Genomic DNA, 11,594 nt, shown 5'->3' on the forward strand with positions numbered 1-11,594 from the left:
ATATCATGATAAAGCCCACTGTAACTTCACTATTTGTTCATCCACACTCAGTAACGTTACCTGCGCGCGAGCGAACCGACCGCGGAAGCGCCGGAGCGGTTATTTATTTGTATGGTAACAAATTAATTCAACTAGCAAAGCGATTACGCATATAAACACTTGAACAATATACTCTGCAGTGTCACCTCACAGTTAGCTGACCCGTAAAATGAATAAGAAGAGTTGTCCAAGAGCCATCCTTGGCTCTTGGACAACTTGAATCTTTCTTCTTTTCACTCCTGTCAGAAATCTAGTGAGGAGCACCTGGTCGTGGCCGGTTTATGGTGAAATTATGTTCTTTCCACTTCTGGATTATGGCCCCAACTGTGCTCACTGGAACATACAGAAGTATAGAAATCCTTCTGTAACCAATGCCATCAGTTTGTTTTGCAACAATAAGGTTGCGAAGGTCTTGAGAAAGCTCTTTGCTTTTGCCCATCATGAAATGTTTCTTGTGTGACATGTTGGTCAAGAGACACCTTTTTATAAGCCATCAGTTGGGACTGAACCAACAAATATTAATTTCCACTGAAAAGGGGCAAGATTGCTTTCTAATTACTGATAGATTTCAGATGGTGTCTTGGCTTTCCATGACTTTTTGCACCTCCCTTTCTTCATGTGTTCAATACTTTTTCCCTGTGTCATTCTACTTTATTACACATAACTTAATTTCTGAACTTATTTGTTTTGATTTCTTTGTATGCATGTATTACTTGGATTGTTACCGACATCTGGTAAATATTTAATGTCAACAGCACCTTTAGAAATATATTTACTGAGAAAAATGGTGATGTGTTCAATACTTATTTTACCCGCTGTATTAGAATGATTTCTCAAGGATCACGTGATGCTGAACACTAGAGGAGTGGCTAAATTCACACTTTTTAAACATGAATACCTACGTTGACTTAATGGTGATACACCTCTCCTGTTCGTCTTTTCTGGTGTCAGTAAATCTGGTCTCTCCTGCACGTGCAGAAGCAATAATACCGGCTTTGCACACCAAGGAATCAGTGAGAGTAGATTTGCCATGGTCCACATGGGCGATCACAGACATGTTCCTGATGTTGGACTTTTTGTCCATGATCTCCCGAATCTGGTCTACCGTGAAGTTCACCTGAGGGACAAGGACAAAGACAAGTTTATCAAGTGTTGATTGTGGAGTAAATATGATTGAGTGTTTGTGTGTGGGGGACAATATGTGGTGCCAAAACAAATGAATGCCTCGGGCTCGTGGTTTAAGCGATGGGAACCTACGAAAGGCAAATGTGACAGTCTAAGCTTATGCCTTTGATCCCTCAATAGAAGCTAAATATTGTTTTGTGTGTGTGTGTGTTTTATTAAATACAACTGTCAGCTTAACTTTAATGTACAAAAAAAGAAGATATCACAAGAATTGCCATTTTGGTAACTGTATTTGTACACTGGAACTGTATATGTCATTAAATTATATAATGTTAATATACCAATCTATTTGAGGTATTTAAATCATTTTTACTGTAAAATATGCTAATAAAACCACATGTTTTTCAATGTAAGCCCACATGATAACCTAACCATGGCCAATAATAACAAAGAGCATAGAAACACAGGCCCTATTTACACATGAAACTATAACATATTGCAACATAAAACAATAAATGAAATAATTCAAAATATTAAAATTATAACTAAAATATTAAAATAATAATATTACCGGTACAAATTAGCCTAAATAAAATTTAAACAAACGTGATAGTTCAATATAGAATTCAGGGATCTTTACCCATAAATTAGAAGGCAGTTCATTCTTTTTACATTTTTACATGCAATTTCTTTTAAAATACAGGCTAATATATTTTAAAATTCCTGTTTTTAACTGCATATGGTCAAGCAACTTCACCTTCTTACGCGTTAAAACATTTTACTAGCATTTTACTGTGCATTACGCTTACAAACGGTAAATATTAGTTTCATTAACGCTTTCTATGTCTATGGTAATAATTCAGAGAGTGCGCTGAAGTGCAGCCTGTACCATGAGTACGCAGTTTCTGGGGAGCCGCTGTGTGCTGCAGTCTCCTCAGCCAGGCGCTGCAGCGATACACGCAGCCAATGACAAGCTTGTGAAGCCTGATAACAGAGTTGGGTTGTTTGTTTCACCCCTCAAAAACAATAACACAGCGGCCCCGTCATTATAATAACACTATTTGCATCCAGCACCCCTCCATAATCATGGTTTGCTCGCTCTCCCCACATGAAACTTTAATACGCGCATAGAGAAGAACAGTGGGCGTAAACGCGCTATTTATAACGGGGTAACTTTAGTCCTGCGTGCGCGCGTGCACTTTGCTGGGCCATATCCCTAAAATAACGCTGCTTACTTTCACTTAAAAACAAAGATCGAACCGCATGCGGTTGTGCTTTACATTTTTGCGTAGTATAACTGTTACAAGACGAACTTGCTGAAATTGTGACATCCATTTCCATCTCGCATCGAATAAAAAGACGTAAGTTATATTTGAATGCGTCATTCTCTTTCCTGAACATTTTATAATAAAGACAAACATCAATTAGCTAAATGTCCCGCGTATAATTCAAGTTCAAGGTTGACACAAATGCTAGAATCTTCTTAGCAGGTTGTCATTACGTCATTGACATCAGAATAAAATAAGATTATATAAATGACTGAAGAAATGCGTACTAAATGTACCAATATGTTTTAATATAGCACTTTAGTCTTTTTCAATGCAGCCTGGTGAACTGACAGGGTGAAATATCGTACCATTTTGGCGACTGGCTCCCAAGTCTAGGCCGGCCTCGCGCTGCGCTCGCTGCTCCTCTCCGCTGGAGGACTTGGGGGAAAGAGAGAGACTGTGGCGTAGAATCTTCGTTTATGCTGTGACAGAAAGCACTGCGGAGTCATGTGGAACGACCGAGTCATATGGACCTAGATGACCCTATTACTGGTCAGACCAGAAGGCATTTAGATTCAACATAGTTTGCACTACCTAATAATATAATATGCACGATACGTATGTGACCGCAGAGATAACGGAGATCCGCAGAAATAAGCAAGTATTTACATATGCAAACATGGCACGTCTCATTCTTCGTCTTATTCTTAATTATAATAATATTAATTAAGAAATTGTGACATTTGAAATTAAAGATGATCACTATAGGTTCTGGTGAGATTTTTTTATTTTTATATTATTAGGTAATTGTGCTCATATTTTGTCACCCCCATGATAGCCTACATGTACACAAAGAAATCGTTTGGTATTTTTACATAGTTTTCCAAATTTTAAGTAGGTCATGTTAGTAGCTAGCAACACTGGACAAATAATCTGACTTCTGCATTTAATACATATGATGATGTGCAAAATATGGTTCTTTTTTTCAGCACTGCAACGTTTTCTGTCTGATGTATTATATGGAGAAAATAATTTTAAAAACATTCTGTAGCCTTCATTTTAAGTGAATGCTAGATTGTTCTTACATGAGGATGTTGACCCATTGGGTGATAAGCATAGAAAAACATTTTTGAGAAAATGCTGAAGATTGCATACAACACGTTCAAACTGAACATGGTGAGATATTTAATTAAAATGTAAAAAAATTAAGAAATGAACTTTTACACCCTGCTTTGTCCAATATTTTAATAACCAATTTCCTACCTTTTTTATGTCTCCATTGACATTTTTCATGTTAGACTAATGCATCCCAAACAGCAGATGGCGCTGTATCGCTAATCATTTGTTTAGACTTGGTGGAGGGAAAGTTCGAATCAGTTGAGGAAGGGACTGAGCCGAGAAGGGTGTTCCTGCACAACCGGAGGCTGCAGTTTCAGGACCGCAGTTCTAGGACCCTAATTCTTTTGTAACAGCGCCACCTACCGAATTGGATAATATAGCGGAGGCTGCAGTTTCAGGACCGCATTTCTAGTACCCTGGTGGTTTAGTTTGTAGTAATGTTTGTACATGTTAAAGATATTGAATCTAAGGAACTTTTTTTTTATTTCAATTTTGATTTTTGATTTATAAATGCATCAAATGTTAATTTCAAAGTGTGTAATACCTGCTTTGAGTTAACCATTTTAAAGGGGTCATATGATGCGATTTCAAGTTTTCCTTTCTCTTTGGAGTGTTACAAGCTGATTGTGCATAGATAAGATCCCTGAAGTTGCAAAGACTAAAGTCTCAAAACCAAAGAGATATTCTTTATCAGTTAAGACTCTGCCACGCCCCCCTAAAACGGCTCATTCTAACACGCCCCCACATATCTACATCACCATGTGGAAATATTTGCATAATGCGCCCAAATGATCACGCAAAGAAAGAAGGCGTGGTTTCAGGAACAGCAGTAGTGTTGATGCAGCATGTCAGGGAGACGCTGTGTGTTTCTAGACGAAAGCAAAAGCACTTTATTTGGCCTTCCGAAAGTAGATGCATTTAGGAATCTTTAAGATTACTTACAACAGAACAGCAATGCATTTTATGGACGACCGTTTCGTGAACCTAGGAGAAGAGGTCATTCTGCCTTTGCTATGACAATCTGGCGCTTCTGAATCAGCTACTGTAAGTATGTTTTGTTATTAGTTTAAGTATTTGCTATTGACTGTTCAAATGCGGAGTTTTGCGCATCGTGTGTGTGTGAGAGAGAGAGAGAGACAGCGTCACATCACAGTAGAGTCAGCTGTCTTAACCGTGGCTTGTGTACTGCAAACACATACCAGCTTCATCACTGTGTCTGTCACGCGACTCTGTTCCCCTTTCGGGCTCTGTCTTTACATTTATTTTGAAAGATGAAGCTCGCGATTATGGTAAGGGGCGTTACATTTCCGACGAGTGCTTGCGGTGTTCGGCCAATCACAATGCACTGGGTCAGCTGGCCAATCAGAGCAGACTGCGCTTGTCGGAAGGAGGGACTTTGTAGAAAACGAAGCGTTTGAGAGAGGCGGGGCATAGAGGACCTACAATAATGTACAGTATTTGAAAAATAATGTGTTTTTTGAACATTAAAGCATGTCAACATATTCTGTTACACCAAATACACAAAATAATGATCTTTAAAAAAGCATCATATGACCCCTTTAAATTTAAATGAATTTACACTTAAAATATAAATGAAAAATGTATTTCAGTCTTTAAACAACTGAAAAAGTGGAGTACCTTAAGTCTTAGTTTCTTGAAATATACTGTATATTGATTAGCCCCCATAAGTTTAACTAGCTCATCAGGTATAATAAAGATGGAATCAAATGAAATCAGCATTTGCACTCACTAAATTACAGCCAGATATTTAAAAGTTTGTAGAGAGGCAAGACTCAAGAATGATTCAAGAATAAGTGGATACAACGTGTTCATTGTGTGTAATAAATCATCATACACTTAACCACAAATAAGTATTATAATACATAAAAATTAAAAAACGATTATTTATAAGATGCAACATATTATAAGGTTTCTTATAATGCATTATTCATTCCTTATAATGCCAGCAGTCTCTTTAGCTCTGCAGTTAGGTCATCGACAGCCTGAATGTGGATTTCCTCTGAGATAACACTCTGTACACTGGCTGTATGCTAAAACAATGAGTATCAAACAAGTTTTCACACTAATACAGTAAGCTACAGGTAAATCTGACACATCTCACATCAACATGCTTTTATTATCCTTTTAATTTTAATTAATGTGCTGGCTAGATTTACTTATTGTAGTCATTATGTCAACAAGGTTTAGCTTAATTAAATCATGGCCACGAATTAAGAACATCGTAATAATCAATAAAACATGCAATCGGGAATTCATTATTATTTCTTAGCAGTTCTCACGTTGGCTACGTAAACTTTGCATCGTTTTAAGGTTATAAAATAAAACTTAACTGAAAATCGGTAAAGTTACTCACTCTGATTGCTGCCCATGTCGTCCAGCTTTAGTGATCCAATTCGGTAGGTGGCGCTGTTACAAAAGAATAGGGTCCTAGAACTGCGGTCCTGAAATTGCAGCCTCCGGTTGTGCGGGAACATACTATTGACTGAGTCTGACAGAGAGTGGCTTTGGTACTGATTCAGAAATCAGAATGGGCTGTGGCTTTATACAGTAGATATGAAATATTAGGTGCCATTTGACTGCCTCTGTTTCCAGACTTTGTCATGTCTTTCGTTCCCTGTTTAGTTGATAGATGGAGTGAGGAGAATAACAGCATAATTTTGACTTGGAAGGTAACGTACTGTTGCAAAATTAATATTTAATCGTTTACCGTAATATTTGACTTTACGCAGAAATACTCATGTGCCGTTACCGTTTAAGCAAAATGAACGAGGCCTTGAACCAAATCAGAATGTTCTGAAGCGATGCTGTTCGGAAAGCCGTAAACTACTGCAGAAAATTCAAGGTATTTTCATGTGTTATTTTGATGGCTGAAAGTAAGGTGATATTAGAAGCTCATGACCATATTCAAGGTATATTAGAAGCTCATAAGCATATTGTGTTTACACAGGAATACCAGCAGCTACTGAACGACTGGAACTTGAAATGACAGTTTCATATAATACTTTTTTATTCTCGTTGAGTTTCTCCAACGCAAGTGAAATAGAGGAAAGTCTCACACATAGTTTATTAAGAGGTAAATAACATAATGTCTTGTTTTTAATTATTAATATATACAACATTTGTGTTTTATGTCTTCCCTGCCTTTCTGTTTTTCTGTAGCTTTAGAGGCTGCTGGATCTCAGGTTTCCTGTTCTGATCCCGTTCAGTTGTGGGAGGCTGTTCTACAGACTTTGGGTTCCTCAGTCTATGTGCCATATGTCCACAAGCTTCTGCTGATCCAGTGGATGTTGTGGCTCATGCAGTGCCAGTTAGAGAGAGTTCTTACTCTTCTGATGCAAACTGATCACAAGGTATTCATTTTTCACAATTCTTATCAAAATAATTTTAAGAATCATTAGGTCCCCCTTGGGCATTTTCTGAAGCCCCTAGTGGTCCACAGCCCTCTGGTTGAGAACCACTGTTTTATACTTCATTTATAAGCATACGCTCTTGCATGTCAAATATAAACATGATCACTGTGAAATACTGATCTGTTTTTATTACTTGTTATGAATAATGTAGGCTTTTTCACAGATTTCTACTAGTGAAAAGCAGAATCGCAAACTCTGCCATAGAGGACTTGTATCTGTGAAAACTGTAGGCTACTATTAGGTCCCCACCAGTCAACCCGAAAGTGAGGGGGATTTTTTAATGCCCCCCTTAGAAAAATAATTAAAATAAATCTCAAACCTGAAATGTTCTGCATGCACACTATACTTACCAAGGTACCCCCGAAAAAAATTAGTACTGAGACTCAGTACCTTCCCATTATAAAAGGAAAACCCTAAAAGTGAACATATGAGCTCTCTTGATCATTACATTTGGATTGAGATTAAGGAACAAGAATGTACAAAATGGTTTACATGTACATGTACATTGAAATGTGCTTTAGAGACCAGACCAGTTTTTTTTAATTCAAAGAAGTCAGGACCATCATGAGATTAGATGTTTAGGTTTCCGTAAATGTCTGTATAACCAAATGTGCTGTTGGCCATTAAACTGGTGGGTTTGGAATAAAGGTAATCTCTCAAAAAATTAGTAAATTTTGAAATGGCAAATCAACCTCTATTGGACCACTTGAGATGGATTGACCCCTAACAAACAATAATGTAACAGTATTTTATAGTTAAACACATCAGTTGTAAACATAAAATTGCCTAGTAATGTGACCTAAGAATGATTTGTTAATGTAAATACTGTTGTTTTTAAGAATGTATTTCACAGTTCAGCACCTGTGAATCTACAGACAGAAACCCGAAACCTTGCTTTGAGCATGGAAGAAGACTCCTCACTAATGGTTGCCATGACAGCAAAGGACCTCAAGGATCTTTTGCACATATGCACTGTAATATGTCAAGGTACAAAATGTCTGAACTAAGATATAGACAATGTGATAAAATGTTTATGTAAATATTTTTATATTATGTAGGTCTATATATTAATGTCACAAGAAATACATCCCATTTCTTTGCCATTTAAAACAATAAATAGTAGAACTGACATTAATCTTAAAATGCTTTTGCTGGTTTAGGGGTGGAACAGATGAAGATGGAAAAATATTCCGAGGCCCTTGACATTTTTCAGGAGGCTAAAGGCCTCCCAAGTCCCAGAAGTCTCTTGGCACAGATCCACACTCTTCCAGGCCAGAGTTTTGCTAAGCTGGTAAAAAGCTCTGTTCTACAATCCCCATCCAATGAACCCTGAACTAAATAGACCTAAACAGACAAAATCTTAAATCAACAGTTCCTGAACCAATTTCTGTTTCTATTTGATTAAGTTTGGATTAAGTTTGTTTGATGGATTAGATGAACTGATTCAGAATTTGAGCAAACAGTTTCTATCTTGAGTCCAGGCGCTCTCAGTGGTGCTGTTACTTATGTCCCTGCAGGGCCAGCCCCATTGTGCTCTCCACTTTTATAGGAAGGCTGTGGAGGTAGATTGTGCTTGCCATAGTGCACTTTATCAAAGTGCTCTGGTGTTCAGACAGCTTGGCAATCCAAAGGCAGAAATGGAGGCCTTGCATCTTCTTTACTCAGTAAGTCATTCTGTACACAATTGATTGATTATTTTCAATAATGATTTTTAATTTTCTGCAGTGTACCTTGTGCTTTACAGAAAGTGCATTTGCATATATTCAAAAAAAAATTTTGGGGGGGAAAATTTCCTCACTCTCAGGTCATCCAAGTTGCAGATGAGTTTCTTCATCGGAGCAGATTTAAATAAATTCAGCATTACATCATTTGCACCCCTGCAGTGATAGGGTGCCATCAGAATGACTTCAAACAGCTGATAAAAACATCACAGTAATTCACATAGCTTCAGTCCATCAATTAACGTCTTGTGAAGCGAAAGGCTGCATGTTTGCAATAAACAAATTCATCATTAAGACATTTTTAACTTCAAACTATTGCTTACACCTAAAATAAGAGTATCCATAATAATTTACCCATAATATTGCTTTCTCCAGTGAAAAAGTCTCATCTGAATCAGGATAGAAATATGCACAAATCAAGAACCGTTTATAAGAGAAAACAGTCCAAAGCAGTTCTAAACAAATATGTCAGGGGATTTTGATGTGAAAAGACAAGAGGGGATGAACTTTTTGACTGGAGGAAGTGTTATTATGGATTATAGACTGGAATTTTGGCCCAAAGCAACGGTTTAAAGTTGTTTCTTACAAACACGCAGCTTTTCTCTTCAGAAGTTATGTGAATTTCTTGTGAATTTTAGGGATGCGTTTATGAGACTCGCATTCCCAATTTACTGCAAATGATCCATTGGTGAGCAAGAATGCTGAATTTCTCAAAATCTGTTCAGATGAAGAAACAAACTCATTTTGGATGGCCTGAGGGTAAGTAAATTTTCAGCAATTTTTCATTTTTATGACTTTTTTCTTATAACTACTTGTGATATCAGTGATAAATAGTTAATTGTTGTCCCTACTTCACAAAACACATAACGACTCATTATTTTAATAAAAACAATAAGTAGAAAAATATTTGTTTCTGTTCTCACCACAGGTGACGTTTCGAGCTTAGACGCTCTTCATCAGTCTAAGCTCGAAACGTCACCTGTGGTGAGAACAGAAATAAATATTTTTCTATCTCTGGAGCTGTGGTGTGCCTACTTTGATTTTTTGGTTCAAATTCTTTTGTGGTGGAGCACCCACATTGAGCTTTTTGCCTACTGGATGTGCGCACTTGGACTGATTTTTTAAAATAAAAACAATAAACAAATAATTTGTAAGTGCCTAAGGTCCATATCTCATGCCTAGTTTCAACAAAGTAGATGTAAACAAGTAAGTAACAACAAGGCACAGCTGACACTGAAGGATTGTTTCAAACAGTAAAGGATGTTTCACATTCTTTCATAATTTTCCAATGAATGTATTTCCTGCATGTTATGTAGTGTCTTTTTGTTAAATAATACTTTTCTCTTGCTTTGTTTACAGGCAGTCCAACTGCATTCTGATAAAAGTTCATCTAGTGCGTCACTGGTCTCTCTAGCTACGCTGCTTGGTGGTGAACAGATGACCTTCATTAGCAGAGTCCCTTCCCCTTCTCTGATTCTGCACACTTTGGCTCACACATGTGTGTTCAATGGCAGGCAAGTGATTCCACAACAAGGACAAATGCTTGAATCATATATCAAATTTGAATACAGAATCAATCAGAAATGTAATCAGATCTAGAAAACGTATTTTTTTACAGAATACAAAACATCTAAACATATATATATATATATTGTGTCAATCAGTATTTCAGATGGTGTTGAGTACTATCTTGATCTGTTGGCGTCACTGCAATCAGATGGCAAAGATCTTGTAAGGACTGCAATTTTTCAGGCATCACATTCAGAAATAGTGCTTATGAAGCAATATAACTGATTCAGAATGTCTGTGTTTCAGATACACACAGGGGAAGGTGCTTCTTTTCCCAGAATCCCAGTGGTCTACCTTGAAGCAGGATTTGCTTTATTAAAAGCGAAACGTTATAGTGATGCTCTTGTGGTCTGTGAGGAGGTCATCACCAGCACTTTGGACTTCATCCCTGAGAGACTGCTGCTTGATGCTGATGAAAAACAAAATGTAGCTGATTCTGATGTTGTTCTTGAAAATGTGGACTTTGTTTTATGGGCTGGTGCAGCCCATCTCCTTCAAGCACAAGCCCACTGGAAACTGAAGGACACCAAAGAGGCAATTACAAATTTCACAAGGTGCGTTCATTTAGTACCTAGCTGTGTTGGCAAACCGTGTTTTGTGAAATGTGTCAAATTGTTTTTGTTATGTTCTAGTTCTTTCCTTTCAGAGCGATTAATAATTTGGTGAAAGTGTTAATTAAACAGAAAGGTAAGTAATCTCTCTCTTTCCAGTCTTATTGTTGCTCTAACAAGATTGTGTGTTCATAATCATATCCGCTTTTGTTTGTGAAGTATTGCCCGGTGCTAAGATACTTGGAAAAGCAGACTTACAGATATATTTAACTATTAAATATTTTTATCCTGGGGTCTTCAGGGGGTATCTATTAATAACAGATCTACTTTCAAGAGATGAAGTAAGCTGTTTTCCTCTCTTTAGCTTACTGAGGCCACGTTTGATGTGTACACTTGCTTCATTTACCATTACTTACATGGTTTCATCAAACTTTTAGACTGGAAACAAAAACATCTTGGAAACACTGAAGCAATGGTTGAAAGAATGGTGACTTTGGAAGCAGCAAAAGGACAAGCACTAGCTGGTAGAGGGTTCTGCTTTCTGGAAAGAGGTGAATTGAAGGAAGCCCTGAGAGATCTTCATCTCAGTTTCCAGATGACACCAGGTATCTGATATGCTGTTATTATAGTGAATTTGTGAGACTTGTTTGTTGTGATTAGTCTGATACATTGCGTTGTCCATCTCAAATTTACCTGTGGAGTTGAATTTCACTAGGTTGTAAGAATATGTGACCCTGGACCACAAAACCAGTCATAAGGGTCAATTTTTTT

General features: G+C 37.3%; 2 protein-coding genes across 2 annotated transcripts in view; one reads left to right on the plus strand and one right to left on the minus strand.

The window, feature by feature from the left end:
• The window catches only part of eef2l2 (eukaryotic translation elongation factor 2, like 2), an 8,641-nt gene extending 5,740 nt beyond the window's left edge, over positions 1 to 2,901 (minus strand). Inside the window, exons 1-2 of the mRNA XM_016561110.1 lie at positions 2,801 to 2,901; positions 942 to 1,156 (exon numbers count right to left, since the gene is read on the minus strand). Of these exons, the coding sequence (XP_016416596.1) occupies positions 942 to 1,156; positions 2,801 to 2,803 (218 nt within the window). The 5' untranslated portion in view covers positions 2,804 to 2,901. The remainder of the gene's footprint in view (positions 1 to 941; positions 1,157 to 2,800) is intronic.
• Positions 2,902 to 6,011: 3,110 nt separating this feature from the next.
• LOC107746873 (Fanconi anemia group G protein homolog) overlaps positions 6,012 to 11,594 on the plus strand; it is a 7,664-nt gene continuing 2,081 nt past the window's right edge. The window contains exons 1-12 of the mRNA XM_016561202.1: positions 6,012 to 6,241; positions 6,330 to 6,414; positions 6,520 to 6,645; positions 6,732 to 6,922; positions 7,822 to 7,969; positions 8,143 to 8,273; positions 8,500 to 8,646; positions 10,063 to 10,217; positions 10,368 to 10,434; positions 10,519 to 10,826; positions 10,919 to 10,959; positions 11,261 to 11,428. Of these exons, the coding sequence (XP_016416688.1) occupies positions 6,173 to 6,241; positions 6,330 to 6,414; positions 6,520 to 6,645; positions 6,732 to 6,922; positions 7,822 to 7,969; positions 8,143 to 8,273; positions 8,500 to 8,646; positions 10,063 to 10,217; positions 10,368 to 10,434; positions 10,519 to 10,826; positions 10,919 to 10,959; positions 11,261 to 11,428 (1,636 nt within the window). The 5' untranslated portion in view covers positions 6,012 to 6,172. The remainder of the gene's footprint in view (positions 6,242 to 6,329; positions 6,415 to 6,519; positions 6,646 to 6,731; positions 6,923 to 7,821; positions 7,970 to 8,142; positions 8,274 to 8,499; positions 8,647 to 10,062; positions 10,218 to 10,367; positions 10,435 to 10,518; positions 10,827 to 10,918; positions 10,960 to 11,260; positions 11,429 to 11,594) is intronic.

This window comes from Sinocyclocheilus rhinocerous, unplaced genomic scaffold (genome assembly GCF_001515625.1).
Source record: "Sinocyclocheilus rhinocerous isolate Xijiao unplaced genomic scaffold, SAMN03320098_v1.1 scaffold468, whole genome shotgun sequence".
In the NCBI taxonomy this organism is placed as follows: Eukaryota; Metazoa; Chordata; class Actinopteri; order Cypriniformes; family Cyprinidae; genus Sinocyclocheilus; species Sinocyclocheilus rhinocerous.